This window comes from Xiphophorus maculatus, chromosome 7 (genome assembly GCF_002775205.1).
Source record: "Xiphophorus maculatus strain JP 163 A chromosome 7, X_maculatus-5.0-male, whole genome shotgun sequence".
Taxonomy (NCBI): Eukaryota; Metazoa; Chordata; class Actinopteri; order Cyprinodontiformes; family Poeciliidae; genus Xiphophorus; species Xiphophorus maculatus.
The window spans coordinates 31,016,475-31,036,549 of record NC_036449.1 but is presented as its reverse complement, the minus strand read 5'-3'; the positions used below and the strand labels follow the sequence as shown (position 1 = coordinate 31,036,549).

The window sequence follows — 20,075 nt, the reverse complement described above, 5'->3', positions numbered from 1 at the left end:
ACTTTAGAAAAGTATTCACACCTCAGCTTTATTTTTTAAATTGGATCACATTCAAACCTCAAACTTAAATAGTTCTTACTGGTTGGAACTTCAGAAATGACCCAATTACTTAGCTGATAAGCTAACTAGCTGCTAAGCTAGCGGGCCAACTAGCATGCCATTTCACTCTCAAAACAGTCGACATAAGACTGGTTATGCAATGTTATAAGATAAAAACTTCATGGAAATAATTTTCATGTGCTTAGTGACGTTAGTCAACCTAAAATTAAACAAAAATAAGATGAAGACTTTTTACTTCTAGTGAAATAAAGCAGGAAAACAATGCATCAAACCGTCACATGGGAAGCACCGCCACCTTGTGGTGTAACTCGGTACAATACTGAAGGCTAAGTATTCAGTATATTTTGCCTTTTAATGTTGTTAGACTATCAATAAAGTAAAACAATGTGATCGCACCAAATTTGATCAATTTGTTACATGTTGGATCATGTTGAGGTATATTTAGACATTAAACTTTGAAAAAAATGATTTAAAAAAAAGTCTAATTCTGGTTCTTTTGTTAAAGTTTGGTTTGAATGTGACAAAATGTGAAAACCTTGAACAGGTGTGAATGCTTTAGAGCGGTTCTGTGATCTCCTCGGGGTTCTGAGTGGTCTCTGTGGTGTGCAGGTGACCAGACTGGAGGGTCATGTGACGCGTTACAAATCTTCAGCGGAGAACGCAGAGAAGGTGGAGGACGAATTGAAGGCGGAGAAACGCAAACTGCAGAGAGAGGCACGGTGTTTCTGGAAGCTGGACTGTCCAGGAAGCAGAGTTCAGGCTAACTGTGATTCTCCTCTGGTCCAACAGCTGCGGACGGCGCTGGATAAGATCGAGGAGCTGGAGTCGAGCAACAGCCACCTAAATAAAAGACTGGAGAAGATGAAGTCAAGCCGCGGCATGGCCCAGACGCCGTAACAGAACCCGTCAGGATCCCTCCACACAACCCAACTCCCAACGTGCCATTTTCTGTCTGCTCCCTGTGGGAAGGAATTCTGCTCGGCGTCGATCCTGGACCCAAACGGGTCGGTGCGGATGCTCGTCTTCAGCTCCAGCTGCAGGTGGAAGAGTTCAGGCTCTGTGTGATCGTCCGTCTCTACCTACAGACAAACTGTTTCCCAGTTTCTTGAACTCAACACATTTTACAGAATCGATAGCTTCCTATTCCTTCTATCCTTCACCGTCGGTTCTGTACCGCAGCAGTTTGACTCGACGCCGACGCGTCTCCACGCTGCTTCCTGCTTCCTGTAGTCGGTCACTGGTTGGCTCGTAAAAACGCTGAGACTTGCTGAGGAAACACGAGTTACCAAACACACTGGGGAGATGCTGTTCACTGTTTACAAAGCTTTAAATGTTTGTAAGGACACATGAAGAACTGCAATCTGTGCAATAAAATATCTGAGATTCTCTTCATTTTTCCACTTTGTGTTGTTGGACTTACGGTCAGCAGGTCCTGCAGTGGATGTAGCGCCTCGTTTCAGGCTGTTGCAGCCTGGACCTCATTAAATACTGTATGGGGCAAGATCACTGTCAATAAGAAATGAGTACACAGGAGTCTACGTTTGTCAGTAAATATGCATAAATTTGAGATTTCTATTTGTTCTGTGTTTTAATTTTTGCAAGCAGAACAGAGCATAAATTTACGAGTTCAAATCTTCAACAATGAAGCTGTCAAAATTACTGACATTATGAATCTTCAATCAATTGCAAATTATTGTAACTTGATTGCAATAATTGCAATCAAGTTACAATTATTGCAGAATTGTAACTTCATTCGTAACTTTAAAACTTGTATTCTCACAGATAAAACCTGAATTCATATGTATGAGTTGAAAAACACGGAACAAAAGCAAATCTTAAATTTATCCACGTTTAGTGACAAATTTAGATTCCAACACTTACATTTGTTATTGGCAGTAATCTTTTCCCGTATGTGAATGCTGCTCTGCTGAAGCAGAAACTTTTATTTGGTCTGTTAAAATAAATTAAAATATTAAGAAATATGCTAAAGTGGGATTCAAACAAACTGGATGTCAGAAGGTTTATTACTATAGAAATAAGTTTTAAATGTTTAAATGTTACTGAATCCCTTGGAAAGTTGACATTGGTTAGCATACTAGCACCAGCTAACATTTTAGCTCTAGTTTGTTAGATTAGCTGTTATGATTTCTATGTTAGCAGCATTAGCCAAAATGCATTTGAAATCTGAAAGAAATTCCCATCAGAATAATTGGAACTCCTTCATGTTGTGTTTTTATTTAAAGGATCTCGATTCATTTACATAAAAATAAGAAAAAGATTATTTAAAAAAATAAAAGTTTAAGCAATGATTATTAGTGTGAGACACATTAGCTGTTAATGCTAACATGTTAGCATGATGTTTGTTGCGTTTCAGTGACTCTAGTGACTAAAAATCAGATTTTATTGCATAAAATCTGCTGAACTTTGGGAGCCATTTCCTCTTGCAGTCACATTTGCAGCAGGCGGTTCTGACCCGACTCTAGATGGCGCCACAGTTTCCGGTAAGAACAAAAACATTTTCTTTATTTTACCGGGAGAAATCCTCAAAAACTGAATCTGATTTCCTGAAGGTCTTCTAGTGTTAAGATACTAATCAGTTTATTATTATTATTGTGAGGCTAGTCAGACGTAGCATCTTAAGAAGTGATGATTTCTAGCCAACCTAAAAATGCTTTAAAGTAAAATATGAGGAAAATAACATTGATCTGATGAAAATGTTTTAATTCTCTGGTCCAACAGCTATTTAGAGAACTTTCTAGAAGAGACAGAAGTAAAAAATTTCTTATTTCTTGATGTTTTTGTCTTTTTTCCAGACAAATTTGTTTATTCTGAATAAATTAAACCAAGAAGTGAAACTTTACCAATATTTATACAAAGAACTAACTGATGTTCTCTGTTTCCGTTGCTTCATAGATCTTTAGACACTCGTCCAGGTTTGTGGGACAGACTTCTGGGTAATGTAGTTTCTGACTCTGGATTGTGGCAGTAAGTCCGATTCTGGACGCGTTGGACCATCCGCCGGCCGTAGAAGTCCCGGTACTCCGCCGGAAGCTCGTCCAGAGCGTGCAGCGCCCTCTCCAGAGTCTGCAGCGCCCGAGCAGCAGCCACCGGGTCTTTGTTGCCGTACGGGTCCTTCTTGTCGTACGCGTCTGCAGGCAGGTGGCGCCAGAAGATGTTAACGCCAACTCCAAAGTGCAGAGCGAGGGTGTTATGGAACCACAGCGCTGGGGAGGACGGGACGATGGGACGTTAGTTTGGGTTCATCCAGAGATTTTGGAGCTTTAAAAGTTGTGAAATCTGGATTTTCCTACCGGGGATGAAAAGCAGATCTCCAGGCTCCAGAACGCAGTCGTATCTCTTGGCTTTTATGAACTCAGGAAACCGTTTCAGATCTGGAGCATCGATGTCCAGAACCTCTGATTTGTCACCTGATGTGTTGAATCAGCAAAGCGACACTTTAACGCCTGACCGACCCGTTTACCTCAGAGTTTAAACATGGATGCATCAGGTTCAGGTTTTCATTGGACCTCACCGTTGAGGTAGAGGTGCAATGCATCCTGGGGCCTGTAGAGGGCGACCCTCTTCCTTCCTGTGACCTGAGCCAGCAGGTTGTCCATCACCTTCAACAACAGAGCAATCTGAAAACAGCTGGCCCGGACACTAAAGCCGCTGAGAGCCGGTCCGACCAGAACTCACGTCATAGTGGGTCCACAGCTGCAGACCGCAGGAGCTGATCCGGAAAACACTGGAGAAGAACCGGTCCGGCTCAAAGTACCGCGGCGTGTGAAAGTCCTCAGCCAGGTCCGGGAATTGTCTGCTCAGGTCAGCGGGTTCCTGCAGAGCCAGAACCAACCTGAGGAAAACCGGACCTGCAGCCCATCAGAACCCAGAAACTCAACATCTGAAACCCAGAACTGACCCAGCTGAGTGAGACCTGAAGGAGGCATCTGCTTTCAGAACCTAACAGGAACTATGCTGCCAGAATCAGAAAAATCATCTGGGACCAAGTCGGACTTGTCTGAGGATTTTGTTGCGTTGTGAACTTGGAGTTGGGTTCGGTGTCAGACCTGGACCAACAGTCAGCGAGATCAGAGTTCCAACATGGCGACGCCTGCAGCTGCGTCCGAACATCAAATTAAGTTTCTTTTCCATCAGCAAATGCCAGCTTTAATCTGTTCAGTTTGGAGCTGCAGGCTGCATGGAGCATCGATTTTAGACTCATGTCTTATAAAATAAACATGTTTCCACCTCAGCTTCCTGCTGTCGATGTGAGGAGCGGCCATATTGAATCGCTAAATCGGCCTTACAAGTCGGTTCAGTCGGAGTTTCTCCCAGTTTCCCAGTGGGAAGTCAGACTTTGGACAGCGTTCCATCTGATATTCGAATATTTACTTTGAGTTTCAACATGGCCGCTCCTCACATCAACAGGAGGAAACATGAATAAGAGTGCATCTAAAATTAATGCTACATGTAGCGCTTGCAGCGCTAACAGATTCAAACTGATGGAAAGTAAAGCTGCAGACGATGTTCGATCAGCCGTGTGCGATAGTGAAGAATCGCATTAGAAATAGTTCACAGAAAAGGCAAAATTATAAATAAATTCATGTTTCATAAAAACATTTTTACGCTCGCTGTTTTTTGGCTTTTCTAAAAAATCTTCTACGTTCTAACAGGGAGATGGAAAACGGTTTGCAGAATAAGTTCTGATGTAGAGAACTTTTCCGTGCCTTACCAGAGCCACCAAACTGAGTCTTCCTCTATTGTTTGACTTTTGGTCCAAAGTAGTGAGAAACATCACTTCCTGTTTACTGCAGCCATGCGGAGCGTCAACAGCTGATGGAAACACACCTAATTCACATTTTCTTTTTTTATGACATTTTCCAATCAGGTGTGAAACGCCTATGAAGACGAGTTAGTCCAATCATTCATGTCTCATCATCCTCATCCTCCCAAAGGCAGCCAGACTGGAAACTCAGGTTTTCAGTTTCAGTCTTTTACCTTCCGGACGTCCTCTCCCAGTGAGCGGAGGTAGTAGCTCTCCTCCTGAAACCAAAGCCAGGAGTTTATCCCAGTGAAGGAAAACGATCCGCAGTAAATCCAGCTGATCCGATCCTACCTCAGCCAGGAAGAAGTCAGAGTGTTTGGTCTCAGCTGCTTTTTTGACGAACTCATCAAATGGCAGAGTCCTGGTGATAAAACGTCCAGGCGGTTAGCGGTCGGCTCCTCCGTCACAGCTGAAGCTCTGGATGTTGGCGCTCACCTGTAGATGAAGTTTTTATGAAGAAAATCCATCTGAGGTACGGAGGAGACGTGGATCTTCACCTCCCTCTGACCTCCTTTCATCGCCAGGTATTCAACCGTCCACCTGTCCACACACGGGCCCAGATCCACGCCCCGCAGGACCGCCGGGCTTCGCTGGAGGACAGGGACACGTCGCACCAATCAGGGCCAACAAGACACAACTAACTCTCAAGCATGGTAGTGGAGGAATCATGATCTGGGCTTGTATTAATGTATTCTAGAGTCCAGTTTTAGGCAAGCAGCTGAAGATATTATCATGAAGTATCACTACTCTTACTTGAGTAGCTTCTGCCCACCGTGAGAAACTAACCTGAATGATGAACAATCAAAAATGCACCAGGCACGATTTGTTGAAGAAAGCCTTTGGAGCCATTTCGTCCATTCTAACACATTTTTACATTACCTAATAAGTTTTATGTAAAAAATAAATTTGTAGTTATTTATTATAATTTTAGTCTTTAAAGCATCCAATTTTGCTAATAGCTTATATTTTCTGTCAGTCATCTTTTATGTTTTTTAAATTAAATCAGATCAGTTAGTCAGTACTCCAGTAGATGTTTCTGCTGTGACTAGTAAAACTCAGGTGTTTCACTGAAAACGGTCCTCGTGTTAGCTGGAGCCGCGAGGAGCGTCTGAACGGAGCCGTTCCTACTTACCCCGGGATAAACCTCGTTCAGAAACACATCCCGGTCCACTTCAGTGAAAATTGGAACCGCTACTCTTTCCTGGAGCTCCATTTAAAGTAATTTAGGACTCTATTTATCTATTCACGGAAGTTACGGGATCAAAGCTTCCGCTGGTGTTACTTTGTTATCGTTCCCCACATGGAGAAAAAAATTAGATAAAGATATCTAAACAAAAACTATTAAATGTTATTTTAATAAATTGCAAAAATGTTTATTGTTTAGTGAACGTGAAGCTGGGTCATGGATATAATTTCTGCTGGGATTTTCTGTCTGAACAACTTGTTTCGGACCGGAACCAGCAGTAAAGCGGACGGTAAAGATGGTGTCCCTCCTGTTCAGATGTTATCCTCGGCTGCCTTCATCCTTCACTCTGGCTCGGTTCGTTTTAAACCAGAATCTGGTTAGGAGTCAGCGGTGCTGTCTGGTCCGGGCGGGTAACCTCCCGGCCAGACGGACCTACAGCTCGGAGCGTGATCAGCACCACCCGAAGCCGAAGGTGGTGGTGGTCGGCATCCCGAACCCGTTCATCTGGTTCCGGACCCGAATCTATTACTTTCTGATCAGAACCTACTTTGACAAAGAGTTCAGCATCGATGAGTTCACAGAGGGCGCGAAGCAGGTTCGGTACAAACCCGGAGACCAGATCTGGGTTCTGGTCGGTTCACAACATCCATCCATTCATCATCATTATTATTATTATTATTATTATTATTATTATTATTATTATTAGAGTGACAGAGATAGTTTTATATTTTTTTACATAGCATTTGATATAAAACTCTTAATTGACTAATAAAGTCGGCTGTTCCGACTTTATGTATTAGTTTAGTTTTTAATTTTATGAATAAAATTATATGAATGTTTGTATCTTGTGTTTGTTTTATGGGACTACGGATGGAAATGAGCACTTTGATCAATCTGGTATATTTACAGCAATGTTATGCAGTCATTAATATGTCACATCCATCCATCAGCGTCTCTGTCCTCCATCTTGGTTCTGTCCTCCAGTGATTTGGACTCTGTCCTCTGTCCCCAGGCTTTCTCCCACGTCTCCAGACTTTTGTCTCGATGTCAGTTTGAGGCTCTGGAGGGCCTCGTCGCTAAAGATGTGAGTATGAAGAAGATGATGATGATCTGAGTGAGTCAGCAGCAGCATCTTCATCCTGTCTTCCTCCTCTGTCCTGCAGCTGATCGGGAAGCTGGAGCAGAAGTGCGGCTCTTTGCCGTGCAGCTACCAGAGAGCTCTGTGTGCCGAGCCGGAGGACGTGATGTACACGACGCCGGGAGACGTGGGAATCTTCTACGACGACGACGGTGAGCTCAGAGCCGGCGGCACAAACAAAACACTGAAGACAGCACATTTATTCCTAACAGGGCTTTTTATTCATTTATTAATTAAAAGCACAAATTTATTTATTCAAAATAAGATATGCGTTCATCATAATTTCATTTATTTATAAAAAGCACAAATGATTTCTTACAAACTGTGAAAACTTACAAACTATTTTTATTTATTTTGAAAGGCACAAATTAATTACTAACAAATATGTTAAGTGTTTAGATTATTTATTTTTAAAGAACTAGTTTATTGTGAATGGTAGCTTCCCCCGATGCCACAAAATGAAATACTAATGGAGCTGCAAAAAAGGTTTTATAATTATATTGCTAAATTATTCATTTTATTTTGAAAGGGAGCAAAATTAAACTAAAATTAATTTATATTTTCACATTTTAGAATAAAGTAAACTAAATAACTTACAGGCTGAGTCACTTTTCCATAAATATTAAATAAAGAATGATAGCCCACATAAAGCACATTGTCTGATGGTAAAAAATGTAAAATGATTTTAATTATTATTATTTTCATAGCATTGTTTCATTGGTTGTCTTTCTATTAGAAATCTGTAGATCTGTCATGGAGATAATAAAACCTTTTAGTTAGCCTTCGTTAACTAAAACCTCCTCTTGTTTGGTTTTCTTAAAGTGACAGTGCAGGAGCTGAGCTACGGTGGCTCACAGGGATAATGCAAACTTCAAAACACAGAAGAAACAAATGCATCAGAAAAAGAAATGAGAAGCTGGAAATAGAAGCTAAATAAGAAAAACAGCAAATTTAAAATGCTGCCAACTGACTCCACTAAGTGTTAGTCCTCCAGACCACCAGGGGGAGTGGATCACCAGACTATCTGGGACCAGACCGTTGGTAAAGAAGGAAGAGTTGAAGGAAGTAAAGTTGCATTATACCTCACTCTTTTCTGATATTTACGGAGCTAATATTACCAACTCCAGACGCCCCCTAGTGGTCTGGAGGACTTCTGTTCTGTGGAGCATCGTTCAATTGTTGCTGTTGCAGTGTTTTTCAGTTGCTTTTGTTTATTTGTGTGTCTTTGTTTTTGTGTTAAAGTTTGGACCTGAGAGCCACATGTGGCCCGGGAGCCGCAGGTTGGAAACCCCAGGTCTTAAATCTGTAAAAACAATATCCGATTCTTTGGTTCCTCCGTGAGAAAGAAAAATCCCGCTTTCGTTCTCCAGGCAGTAAACCAGTGACATCAGAGCGTTCAGTTTATTTAATGATGTCAGATCTGTTTAATCGGACCTCTCTCCTCTGGTTCTGGTTCCTCCGTGTCGAACTGCAGGCAGGAAGTTCGTCAGCATCCTGATGCGGTTCTGGTATCTGACCAGCGTCGGTCTCCCTGACGACAGCATGGAGGGAACCCGGATGTTCACGGTGTCCATCGGCGACGGAGAGACGGAGGCCAAACGGCTGCTCACCGCCATCTACGAGTCGGTACCAGAACCCGAGCAGAACCGTTCCTCACACTGAGTGATCCAGACCCTAAGGTTCTGTTGTTGTTCTGGTTCAGGTTCCAGAGGGAGTTCACCAAAGGCGTCGCTCCGGACTGGACCATCACCCGGATAGAACACTCCAAGCTGCTGGACTAGCCCGGGTCGGGCTGGTACCGAGGACCGATCTGTTCGCTGCTCCTCACCAGGAGCAAAAAGGGACAGAACCAGAACCACCTGGACTGGATCTGGGTCCGGTTCCGAGCGGATGACATCATCACCTGCTGACTGGATTTAACGTGAAACTGAAGGCTGAACATGGAGTTCTGACCCAGACCTGCTGCTGACTGGTTCTGATTCTACGACCCGGTTCTGGTAGAATCAGGACGTCCATGTTGTTTCTACATTAAAATGATATTCCACCATTTTCTTTTATTGTTATTTTCAAAAAACTTTCAGCAACAGAAAATTCAACCAATCAGAGAGCTAGAACCTGTGAGAATAGACCAATAGGAGAGCAGCTACTGAATGACGATTTCTATAAGTTTTATTCGATGTATGAAGTAATAATTTCCTGAACAAAAGTCCTTTAATGGGAGGAAAACGGATGTTTTTAGAGCTCTGCGTCTCTCCCGGTTCTCCTGATTCGTCCTGACTGGTTTAACTGGTTTAACTGGTCTCTCTGCGCAGCGGAGCGCCTGGCTGTTGGTCCTTGATGGACCCGCCTCTCAGATGACGGATACATGAGTAGATGAGATTCTGATTCAATCTGCTGGACTCAACGTGATGAACGTTCAGTTTGAACCATGAACAGCTTTAACCAACCTGTACATCTTTTATTTCCTAGTTAAAGTAAAACTGAGAAGATAAAACATTTAAGTCGGTAAAAGGAAACAATTAGTGACAGTTTCTGTTTTATGATAAGAAACTGATTTAGTATTTATCTCAGTGAAACCAGTTGGACAGGGGCACTGGGCCCGGTGGTTCAACTGGTTTTATTCCAGTTCTTCCATTGGTTAGAGCAGGAGGAGTCTATCAGATAAAACCATCTTCCTCCCATTAGAGTTATTTAACACCGTAAATAATGTTTTCAGTTGGAAATTATTGAATCAAACTGACAGTTTCACGCGCAGAAAGCGTCACTCAGTAGCTGATCTGCTATTGGTCAATCGTCACACGTTCCGTTTCTCTGATTGGTCAAACGCCCTGAGTGGGAGCATCCTTCGCAGTTAGCCGGCGGACAACTCGGGTACAGATAACAACGAGGCGGTGTGGGAGGAGTTATCCAAACAGCTGCTCAGAAAAAAGCGATTTTTTTCTTAACAGAATTACCTTGTTTACGTAATTTAATGCCGAACACTTCCTGATTCCCACACATCACGTTATACCAATTTAATTACGTTACTTATTGTATAAGAGGACAGTTTTATCTCCAAACAGCCCCGCTTATATCAGGTCACGTGGTCATCAGCTGGTCCCAAACCACGCCCACATTTTGGCCCGGTTCCTCGCCGGCTGACTGTAAAGGAGTGCACTCTGTGAGGCTGAGTTGTGAACTGGTTCGACTGGACTGGCGGTGACACCCTCACCGAGCAGACCGAGAGATGAACACCGGAACTCGGAGATGAGGCCGCTGTAGGTTCGGAGAGTCCGGTTCGACGGAAGCCATGAGGGCCGCCGCGGTGGCGTTTTACGGGGCGGCTCTGGGGCTGCTGCTGGTCGGCCTGCGGGAGCTGCTGACTGGCTTTGAGGAGAACCGATGCAGCATGACCTACATGTTTGAGTACCCGGAGTACCGGGTGAGTCCTGCCCGGTTCCTCCGGGGTTCTGCTGGGGTCCAGGGAGCTGCTCACGCTTCCTGACAGCTGCGCCACGTGACCAGCTGACGCAGCACGCTGTCAGGTGAAATCCTGACCTCACCTGTGTGGGATCAGATTAGCGGGGTTCTGGAAGCAGACATCCTCAGAACTCCTGAGCAGGTCGGAACCAGATCAGAACCAGAACATGGCTGCGTGGAGCTACTCTGAAACACAACCAGCTGTGGATGTTCAGCCTGAGCAACATGCAGCTGCAGGATTGCAGGTTTCTGGTCGATCACCGATCTTAAAGTAGCCTGACCGGTTGATTACTTCGGTCTGAACCGTCGCTAAATATAACAACAAAGAAGATGGCAACAGCAGGGAGACTGGTTTTAAACATGTCCTGGTGGGCGGGTCTGTCAGGCCGATTCATCCAACTGTCATGTTAAATGTGTAGCAAACTTTTAAAGTTTCACATAAAATAAAGAAAGTGAACCAGGCGTGTTTCCATCTATCGGTTTGGAACGAATCAATAATCTCATCAGGTATAGATTGGGCTGATTTATTGGTCACACCTGGTGATAACCTCAGGTAACCCGGGTCAACAGTAAGGATGCACCGATTGCACACCAATTCCGATTTTGACTGGTGCCAATTGTTTTAGTTTAAAAGTTGGAAATGTAGCAACACAATTGCTAAGTTGGCAACAGTAAGGCTGATAAAGGTGGGTTAGGGTTAATGTAGCTGATGTGACACGTTTACATTCAGGAAGACGTGAAACAGCTGATCAGTTACCACCTAAACTGACAGTGTGTTTCCGTCGCCCCTTTAGTGTTCTTCAACAATCTACTAATCAATTACAAATTTAATGATGGAACTTGACTTAATGTCGTGTTTTGATTGTTGATTCCATGTTGCTTTGTGTTTCTGTGTTTGTAATGATGTAAAGCACTTTGAAATGCCTGGCTGCTGAAATGTGCTATACAAATAAAATTTGATTGATTGATTGAACCTTTTTCAGAAAAGCCGAGAACAACTTCATGCGAGCGTAGAAACTTTTTTGAATTTTGCCGTTTCTAATTTTCCTCTCTGTGGTTTTTGTTGGCAGCGCGTGTCTCTGCCCAGACGCGTGGCCAGACTTTACCCAGCATACGGCCTCTACCTCTACGGCGAGGGCCTGTACGCTCAGGAGACCCGGGCGCTCAAGCTCAGCGGCGCGCCCGTGCTCTTCCTGCCCGGAAACGCCGGCAGCTACAAGCAAGGTGAGGGAAACGGGAACCGTCGATTCCCACACAGGTTAAAAGGTTTTTCACGGAACCATGTGAAGAGAGTGGATGGCTTCCTGCTCTCTGATTGGCTCTCCCCGTCATGTGATGCAGCTCGCTCTCTGGGCTCGGTGGCCCTGAGGAAGGCAGAGAACATGGAGGGAGGCGTCCATCTCAACGTCTTCACCGTGGACTTCAACGAGGAGCTGGTGGCGCTTTACGGCGGCAGTTTGCTCCGGCAGACCCACTTCCTGCACGAGAGCATCAAGGCCATCCTGCGGCTGTACAAGGTCAGAACCGGCTGGTACCGGTCCAGTCCGACCTCTGACCTCTGTGGGTTTTAGGTGACAAACCAACAGGAAGTATCCATGTTGCAGAGCGTTACACATTTATCTGGTAATGGAAGCGCGGCCAGAAGAAAAATAAATTATATGAAATAAAACAAATTCACAAATATTAATAAAATATAAATGCAAAATAATAAGAATAAATATAAATTGTGAACATAAAGTTCTGCTCAGCTGTTTGTCACATGAAGTCGTATTAAATCACCTGAAGGTCCGGTTTTCCCCGCAGCAGCTGAAGACGCCGCCCCAGAGCGTGGCGCTGGTCGGCCACTCCATGGGGGGCGTGGTGGCCCGGGCGCTGTTTACTCTTCCTCGCTTCAACCCTCACCTGGTCAGCCTCATCATCACTCAGGCCTCCCCCCACATGGCCCCGGTTCTGGCCCTGGACCCGTACCTGCTGGGTGAGCCGAGCCGGTCGCCGTGTTGCTGGTCGCCGTGATGCCGGTTGCCGTGGTAACTCAGTTTTAACCCTCTCCCTAGATTTCTACACAGCGGTGAGGCAGAAGTGGGTGAATCAGGCGGCCAAGCTCAGGAACATCACCTTGCTGTCGGTGGGAGGCGGTTACCGTGACTACCAGGTCCGGTCTGGGCTGACCTCCCTGCCCTGTCCCCCAGGAGACCCCAACAAGCTGTCTCTGGTGGTACGGCCGCTTTGTAGTGTTTAGTTTGTCCCGTCGCTGCGCCTTCCTCTGCTGAGCCTTGTGATCTGTGTCAGGTGACGGCGGTTCCCCGGACCTGGGTCTCCACCGACCATCTCTCCATCGTCTGGTAAGTCGCCTGGAACTCGCCTGGAACTCGTGTCAGGCGTCTCAAACACCGTGTGACTCTGTTGCAGGTGCAAAGAGCTGGTCCTCGCCACAGTCAGGGCGTTCTTTGACCTCATTGATGCCCAAACCAGACAGGTCTGAACACCTCAGCTGCTTGTAGTCATGGAGATCTCTGTCGTCAAGGTGTCCTCACAGCTGATCCGATGTCCAACAGTTCACAGATGATCCAGAGAGGAGGCGGAGCATCCTGAACCATCACTTCATCAGACACAATGTCAGGACACTGAGAGACGTTCAGGACACATCCGTCCCCATCCTGGGTGAGAGAACGCATCTTTAATCTGAGGGCAGCGCCCTCTGGAGGGAGGCAGGCAGGCAGGCGGCGCACTCTGGAGGGAGGCAGGCAGGCAGGCGGCGCCCTCTGGAGGGAGGCAGGCAGGCAGGCAGGCGGCGCCCTCTGGAGGGAGGCAGGCAGGCAGGCAGGCGGCGCCCTCTGGAGGGAGGCAGGCAGGCAGGCTGGCGGCGCCCTCTGGAGGGAGGCAGGCAGGCAGGCGGCGCCCTCTGGAGGTAGGCAGGCAGGCGGCGCCCTCTGGAGGTAGGCAGGCAGGCGGCGCCCTCTGGAGGCAGGCAGGCAGGCGGCGCCCTCTGGAGGCAGGCAGGCAGGCGGCGCCCTCTGGAGGCAGGCAGGCAGGCGGCGCCCTCTGGAGGCAGGCAGGCAGGCGGCGCCCTCTGGAGGCAGGCAGGCAGGCGGCGCCCTCTGGAGGCAGGCAGGCAGGCGGCGCCCTCTGGAGGCAGGCAGGCAGGCGGCGCCCTCTGGAGGCAGGCAGGCAGGCGGCGCCCTCTGGAGGCAGGCAGGCAGGCGGCGCCCTCTGGAGGCAGGCAGGCAGGCGGCGCCCTCTGGAGGCAGGCAGGCAGGCGGTGCCCTCTGGAGGGAGGCAGGCAGGCAGGCAGGCAGGCGGCGCCCTCTGGAGGGAGGCAGGCAGGCAGGCAGGCAGGCGGCGCCCTCTGGAGGGAGGCAGGCAGGCAGGCGGCGCCCTCTGGAGGGAGGCAGGCAGGCAGGCGGCGCCCTCTGGAGGTAGGCAGGCAGGCGGCGCCCTCTGGAGGTAGGCAGGCAGGCGGCGCCCTCTGGAGGCAGGCAGGCAGGCGGCGCCCTCTGGAGGCAGGCAGGCAGGCGGCGCCCTCTGGAGGCAGGCAGGCAGGCGGCGCCCTCTGGAGGCAGGCAGGCAGGCGGTGCCCTCTGGAGGGAGGCCGCGAGTCGATTGGCGTATTGTGGTTCTGGTTCTGACTGTGTTACTGATCTGAGTTCTGTTCCGTTGTTGTCCAGATGTTCCTGAAGCCTGGAGTGAAGTGAACTCTCTACGTCTGTCCTACAGAACCCCGAAGGTACCAACAGAACCTCCTCCAGTCAGACAGAAGGTCCGCCAGGCGGTTCTGGAGTGACGCTCTGCTTTGTCTGACAGGAAGGACAGCTGAAGTACTTCCTGTTTGCTCTGCCGAGTCGGCGGAACGCCTACAGTCATTTCTACTGCCGCAGCAACAACCTGGTGGGTTCTGCTCACAACTCCAGAACTTCCTCCTCAGGTTCTGCCGACCCGCAGCGTTCAGATAGGTGGGCTCGTTCTGTCATCAGCAGAGGGAATGGTTCTGGTCCTGGTTCTGCTCTCTCATCACTTGTGGACCCGATCCGACTGACGGTCTGTCGCTCCACAGTCTACTGGCTGCTGCTCCTCCACCGGATCCTTCAGAACCAATCCCAGCTTCTCACCGGGTTTCTGATCTGGTTCTGATACAACCACAGGCTCACATTGTTGGAGCTAAACTGGGGCTAAAAAGTTTGTTTAAAAAAACAAAATAAAATTGTAACTTCCTGTTGTGTTTGGGGGCGGAGTCTCAGAAGATGGGCGGGGCATCTGGACCGAGTGGCTCCGCCTTTCTTCCTACTTCATGATCCCAGTTTATCTCCAAGTTCGTCTCGATGGGTTTCCTGAACAGAATTGTTGATTTTCTGCTGCTCTGGATTTTTCATATCTGATTTAAATCGATTCTGTTTTTCTCCCTTTATTTCCTTGATGACAGTTTTTGAAAACATATTAATCTTTAATTTCAATTTCCCTGTTTGGGAGTTGACCTGAAATCACAGCTCAGTCCTGCGTTAAAACAAGATGGCGGCCTGATTATTTTATGCTGATTAATGATCCAGTGGATTTCTGGCTCCGCCCACCGGAGCGTTTCCTCTCGTCTCCATGATCCTGATGGAAACTCCTCCCAGCTGCAGTTTTTCTGAGCCGCTTCTCTCTGCTGATGACAAAACTTGTATTTTTACTTTGGTTAAAATCCTGTGAAAAATGTTTTCTCTTTGCTCAGTGATGTGGATCAAGGTGGATTTTAGCGTTTCTGTCCCTTTAAAATGTGTGGTTGTTGTCCAACAGGAGACGAGCAGCTGGGTTTTCGGCTGTCTCCATGGCAACGCCTCCTCCTGGTAAATGCCGCCATCTTGAATTATTGAGACGTTTGAGTTGCTCTGGTGTCTGGGGTGAGCAGCTTGTCTCTCTCTGTCCTCAGCGGACGCGCCGTGGACCTGTCCATGGGAACCGAGTTGCTGCCAGCTTATAAGGTGACCTGAGCAGAACCGGCGCGGGTTGGCCCGGTTCTGCTCAGGTAGTAATGAGAACCCGTCTTCTCCCTCAGGTTCTGGTTCTGAGTCTGGCCGACTTGTCCTCCTTCACTCATCTGGTCGTTTCTGCCTCCAACCTCAACAGCAAACAGGTCTGCTCGTCCTTCCCCCGAACCGGGTCATAACCGGGTCGCTGGCGGTTCTGACCCGGCCTGAGGTTCTTTTAAACAACAAGTGTTTGTTTCTTCAGTTCACGGTGGAGTGTGAGTGGCAGAGAGAAGAATCTCTGACCCGGTCCATCTCTGTGCCTCATGTCCTGTCCTTCGGTGAGTCGGAAACTCAAATTAAAAGCAACAATTTCTCAAAAACACATTTTAACAAAGTCAGCAGCACCAATAATATCATCAACTTACAAGGATAAAAGTCAGTTTTATCCCTGCAGTGCCTGGTGTCGCTAATTAGCATCATAGATAAATTTACACTAATGGTGGGGGCAATCTTCAATATAACCTGATTGACACCAAACAAGATGTTTTTTTATTGTATAAAAAGAGTTAATAGCTGCTAAAAGCTGCTTCATAATAAAGTTCTGGTGGTTCTGGTTCTGCAGGTTTTCAAGCCAGTGACATCACAGTGAACTCCTCTGGACTTCTTCACAACATCCAGCTGTTGCACTTCCACCAGGTAGCCATCTCCACAGCAGCATTGTTTTCTCCTACGCTGCCTCCAGACCTCAAACGCACCTTTGTGTCCAGGTCTACCAGGCCTTCCGGATCAGCGTAGTGAGTCAGTGCAGAGGAACCAGAGGTAGGCACTTCCTGTTTGAGTGGATCAACTTCCTGTGATGTGGAGCGATGATCCCAGTGTGTGTGTGTGTGTGTGCGCAGACAGGCTGCCCAGTGTGTACCGGATGCGGGTCCCCTGGTTCCAGGAGGATTCCTTCACCACAGCCAGGTGACTCTTCCTCATTCAGCTGCTTTCAGTTTCCTGCTGTTGGTTCTGACCCAGTTTGGTCCGTCTGCCAGCGCGCCGTCCGCCACAGAGATCTCAGGGATGCTTCACACCAGTCGCCCTGACAACGGCTCCAGTGTGCTGCTGCAGCTCCACACCGCCCCCAACTGCCAGTACAAGGTACAGCACCGAGCTCTGCTTGCAGCCTGGTGACTCTGGATTGCTAATCCCAAATTAGCAGCTTGCAGCCCTGACAGTTTTATAAGGGGTCAGAGGAGTCCCACATCAGAGTGTGATCGATCCAAATGCAGAATGCTTCCTCCCCTCCAGGTGTCAGTCAGAACCTCCTTCCCCAAGGTGCTGGGACAGGTATGTCCAGCTTTTGCTCATCCAGACAGAACTTGCTGGTTTCTCGTTGCTAGACAACAGGAGTTGTGCTGCCGTTCCAGGTCCTGCGGTTCTGCGGGCCGCTGGTTCCGGTCTACACGGCCGTAGCGCTGCTCCTGGCCTGCGGGGGGCAGCTGTCCTCCATCCTGGCGTCGGGTCGAGCAGCAGACATGAGCGAGGCGGTGGGCGGGGCGCTGCAGCTGCACAAGGTCAACCTTCCTGTTTACCTGCTGCACATCCTCCTCAGGTGAGCCTGACCCCGCCCTCTAAGCCCCGCCCCCTGGGTCATTCTGGGTCATGTCTCAGTTTTGTTCTCCAGCTGCTGTCGGGACCTCCTCCCCCTAGAGGACTCCCTGCCCCCCACTCCGCCTGACGAGGCTCTTCCTGAGTGGGCGGAGTCAGGGGAGGAGTGGCACCATCTGCTGGCGCCGCTGCTGTACGTGCTGGGGGCCGCCGTGGCGTTCTGGGCCAGCGCTCTGCTGCGCCTGCTGGTCCGGCTCGCCTCGCTGCTGCTGGCGCCGCTGCACAGGTAACGCCGGGTCGGGTCAGAACCCGGTCCCCTCTGAACTCTCCGCTGATAACGGGCCATTCCTCCGCAGGCCGTCCGTCTCCAGAGGCGCCGGGACTCTGCGGCTCCGGATCCGCCTCCTCCTGGCCGTCTGCCTGGTGGCGGCCGGGTCCACTTCCTGCGGCGCTCTGGCCATCGCCGCCGCCGGCCTGCTGCACCTGAACCGGGTGAAGCACACACACACACACACACACGCTGCCTCATGCGTTCCATGCCCTCGTTAACCGGATCAGAACTTGTTGTTAAACTCAGTACTTCCTGGTCCATTTCGCTGTAGAACCTCCAGCAGCAGTGGTTCTGACCCAAATTATTATCTGTATATGTTTTCACTGTTTTTATTAAATTTCATGTATTTTTTTAAATTATCGTTGTATTTATTTTTTCCGGCCTATTTTTTAAAAAAATGTATTAATTATATATTCATATCAGAGTGAAATAAAATCAAAATAATTTTTTATTTTATTTCCACTTTTTTTTAATATTGAATTTTTCATTTTTAGATTTTATCATTTTCACTCTTTTGTTTTTATTTATTCATTTCATTTATTTTTCCTCTCTTCGCTGCTGAAGCTTCGGCTAATAAAATGTTTTGTCAGTGAACCGTTGGACCTCAGCGGGGTGTACTTACTTTCAGTCCGTGTTGCCTTCAGGTTCTTACTTTCAGTCCGTGTTGCCTTCAGGTTCTTACTTTCAGTCCGTGTTGCCTTCAGGTTCTTACCTTCAGTCCGTGTTGCCTTCAGGTTCTTACCTTCAGTCCGTGTTGCCTTCAGGTTCTCCGGCTGCAGATGACGGAGCGATCTCTGAGTCACATGTTGAACCTGGTAAGATCCAGCAGAACCGGTCCTCCCGGTTGCGTTTGGCCTGAAACCAGAACCCGCTCTCCGTCCCTGCAGGCGCCACAGAAACAGAAACCGGCCGCCAACGGGGCGCTGGAGGCCGCGGCCGGCGAGCGCGGCGGCGCCCCGCTGCTGTCAGAGAGCGCCCTGCAGGAAGTGAGGGACGACCTGCAGCTGCACCTCAGCCTGGCGGCGCTGCTGCTGCTGCCTGCCGTGCTCAGCGCGCCGTCGCTGCTCCATTGGAGCCGCAGCCTGAGGTAGCGCCGCGCCCCGCCGTAGGGAGCGGAGTGCCATCTGACCCGGGTCTCATGGCCTTCTGGTTCTGAACAGGTTCTGCACCCAGCTGGACCCGGATCCCTGCTGGCTTCACTCCGTGCCTCTGGTCTGCGTCTCCCTGCTGCTCATCAACTGCGACACGCTGCAGCTCAGCAACAGGTGAGACAGTCGACAGGATCTGGACCCGGGCGGCCTTCAAAAATCTGCTCCTAAATTATTTTCACACAGTAGCTCAGTAAATGTGACATTTGACCCAAAATTCACAAAGTAGCTACATAATTATTCTGCTGAATGTTACTAGTGTTTGCAGCTCCAAAGCAAGCTGCAAACACATGAATGATTCTGACTCCAAGAAACACCAAAACTAAAAACCGGTGCAACAGAAAAGCGCTGCAAACTGGCTCCAGTAAATGTTCGTCCTCCAGACCACCAGGGGGAGCCGATCATCTGGAACCGGAGTCGATAGAGACGGAAATCCAGAGGAAAAGTTTGAGGAAGGAAGAAAAGCCACATTATACTTTATGTCTTATATTTATGTAGCTAATATTAGCGAGTCCAGACTCCACCTAGTGGCCTGGAGGACTAACACTTCGTGGAGCGAGTTCGCAGGATTTTATTCTTGCTGTTTTTATTTCCTGTGGTTGCAACATTTTTGTGTTGCATTTGTTTTTTATGGTTTATGTTTATCTACCGCAACATTCACGTGTTTATTGGATCTAAATTTTATTCAAAGATAAATAAATATTCTGTAGATTTATTTCATGTTCAGCAGATTTCAAACACTTCCTGATTTTAAACTTCCTCTTTCCTGTCTTGCAGCCGACTGCTGCCTGTCGTCTCCTGCCTCCCACTCCCATTGGCTGTCGCCATGGCGACCTTCTCTTCACTCCACCTGTACAGAATTGCCTACTTCCTGTCTGCGGTGCTGGTTCCCCTGGGCGTCTGCTGCGTCCTCTGACGGCCCGGAAACCGACCCGCCCGCCGTCCGGACGTCCTGCCGCCTCGTCTGCCTTATCGCTCTGCCTTCAGGGAGTCAGCGGGGGGCGCTGTTCTGATGAGGAGGGGGTTCTGATGGACCGCCTGCCGCCGGAACTGGTCATGTTTACATTCATAGTCCTAGAAGCAGAGCAGCTGGGTGGCGTTAGAGAGGTCCGGTTTGTTTTTGTGTTCATGTCAGGGTTCTGGGTCAGAGGTCAGGGTTCTGGTTGTGGAACAAGCTCTGAGGCGGCGGTTAGGAAGCCAAAAGTTCAAATAAATTTTTCAGAACCTGAATTGAAACATATTCTCCTCTTCCGGGTCGCAGACGGCCCCACCCCTTATTGGCCTTTAAAGAACCTCCAAAGGGTCAAAGGTCGATGTCAGTCGGGTTCATCCAGAACCTCCTGGACCGGGTTCCAGCCATCCAGCTGATGGTTTGGAGGAACCCACAGCATG

General features: G+C 48.3%; 4 protein-coding genes across 9 annotated transcripts in view; 3 read left to right on the top strand and 1 right to left on the bottom strand.

Moving 5' to 3' along the window:
• Positions 1-1,452, top strand: part of LOC102224205 (leucine-rich repeat flightless-interacting protein 2-like) — a 36,209-nt gene extending 34,757 nt beyond the window's left edge. Inside the window, exons 26-27 of the mRNA XM_023336698.1 lie at positions 670-774; positions 850-1,452. Coding sequence (XP_023192466.1) covers positions 670-774; positions 850-957 — 213 coding nt within the window. The 3' untranslated portion in view covers positions 958-1,452. The remainder of the gene's footprint in view (positions 1-669; positions 775-849) is intronic.
• A 667-nt stretch (positions 1,453-2,119) lies between these two features.
• Positions 2,120-6,103, bottom strand: tyw5 (tRNA-yW synthesizing protein 5). The gene is made up of 8 exons (XM_005813718.2): positions 6,018-6,103; positions 5,321-5,475; positions 5,177-5,246; positions 5,059-5,103; positions 3,757-3,894; positions 3,593-3,680; positions 3,372-3,488; positions 2,120-3,284 (listed from the first exon to the last, which is right to left on the bottom strand). Exons 1-8 carry the CDS (start codon positions 6,096-6,098, stop codon positions 2,968-2,970), a joined length of 1,011 nt encoding a protein of 336 aa, XP_005813775.1. The 5' UTR covers positions 6,099-6,103; the 3' UTR covers positions 2,120-2,967.
• A 59-nt stretch (positions 6,104-6,162) lies between these two features.
• On the top strand, positions 6,163-9,258 carry maip1 (matrix AAA peptidase interacting protein 1). 5 transcript variants are annotated; one of them, XM_023336730.1, is made up of 5 exons: positions 6,166-6,702; positions 7,084-7,155; positions 7,235-7,361; positions 8,684-8,835; positions 8,912-9,258. In XM_023336730.1, the coding sequence occupies exons 1-5, from the start codon at positions 6,367-6,369 to the stop codon at positions 9,101-9,103; spliced, it is 879 nt and encodes a 292-aa protein (XP_023192498.1). In that variant the 5' UTR covers positions 6,166-6,366; the 3' UTR covers positions 9,104-9,258. The 5 variants fall into 5 exon arrangements, with proteins under 5 accessions (XP_014329890.1, XP_023192498.1, XP_023192499.1 ...); XM_023336731.1 differs by having other exon boundaries at positions 6,172-6,666; XM_023336732.1 differs by having other exon boundaries at positions 6,260-6,702; positions 8,684-8,831; positions 8,912-9,133.
• A 1,069-nt stretch (positions 9,259-10,327) lies between these two features.
• Positions 10,328-19,697, top strand: pgap1 (post-GPI attachment to proteins 1). 2 transcript variants are annotated; one of them, XM_023336706.1, is made up of 26 exons: positions 10,328-10,630; positions 11,739-11,892; positions 12,010-12,185; positions 12,475-12,643; positions 12,723-12,883; positions 12,958-13,010; positions 13,078-13,144; positions 13,224-13,329; positions 14,334-14,392; positions 14,470-14,553; positions 15,439-15,488; positions 15,572-15,623; positions 15,698-15,775; positions 15,874-15,949; positions 16,234-16,307; positions 16,379-16,430; positions 16,511-16,577; positions 16,649-16,754; positions 16,905-16,943; positions 17,024-17,208; positions 17,281-17,490; positions 17,561-17,696; positions 18,300-18,350; positions 18,423-18,622; positions 18,696-18,800; positions 19,461-19,697. In XM_023336706.1, the coding sequence occupies exons 1-26, from the start codon at positions 10,499-10,501 to the stop codon at positions 19,597-19,599; spliced, it is 2,781 nt and encodes a 926-aa protein (XP_023192474.1). In that variant the 5' UTR covers positions 10,328-10,498; the 3' UTR covers positions 19,600-19,697. The 2 variants fall into 2 exon arrangements, with proteins under 2 accessions (XP_023192474.1, XP_014329891.2); XM_014474405.2 differs by having other exon boundaries at positions 12,472-12,643.
• Positions 19,698-20,075: the final 378 nt, after the last annotated feature.

What these genes read in the sequence shown, in the direction of transcription:
- tyw5 (XM_005813718.2), bottom strand. Translation starts at nt 6,098, where the DNA reads ATGGAGCTCCAGGAAAGAGTAGCGGTTCCAATTTTCACTGAAGTGGAC. An exon ending in CATAAAAACTTCATCTACAG is followed by an intron (nt 5,247 to 5,320) that starts GTGAGCGCCAAC and finishes TTTTATCACCAG; the next exon opens with GACTCTGCCATTTGATGAGT. An exon ending in CTGACTTCTTCCTGGCTGAG is followed by an intron (nt 5,104 to 5,176) that starts GTAGGATCGGAT and finishes CTTTGGTTTCAG; the next exon opens with GAGGAGAGCTACTACCTCCG.
- maip1 (XM_023336730.1), top strand. Translation starts at nt 6,367, where the DNA reads ATGGTGTCCCTCCTGTTCAGATGTTATCCTCGGCTGCCTTCATCCTTC. An exon ending in GAGACCAGATCTGGGTTCTG is followed by an intron (nt 6,703 to 7,083) that starts GTCGGTTCACAA and finishes CTCTGTCCCCAG; the next exon opens with GCTTTCTCCCACGTCTCCAG. An exon ending in AGGGCCTCGTCGCTAAAGAT is followed by an intron (nt 7,156 to 7,234) that starts GTGAGTATGAAG and finishes TCTGTCCTGCAG; the next exon opens with CTGATCGGGAAGCTGGAGCA.
- pgap1 (XM_014474405.2), top strand. Translation starts at nt 10,499, where the DNA reads ATGAGGGCCGCCGCGGTGGCGTTTTACGGGGCGGCTCTGGGGCTGCTG. An exon ending in CCTGGACCCGTACCTGCTGG is followed by an intron (nt 12,644 to 12,722) that starts GTGAGCCGAGCC and finishes CCCTCTCCCTAG; the next exon opens with ATTTCTACACAGCGGTGAGG. An exon ending in CTGCTGCACATCCTCCTCAG is followed by an intron (nt 17,209 to 17,280) that starts GTGAGCCTGACC and finishes TTTGTTCTCCAG; the next exon opens with CTGCTGTCGGGACCTCCTCC.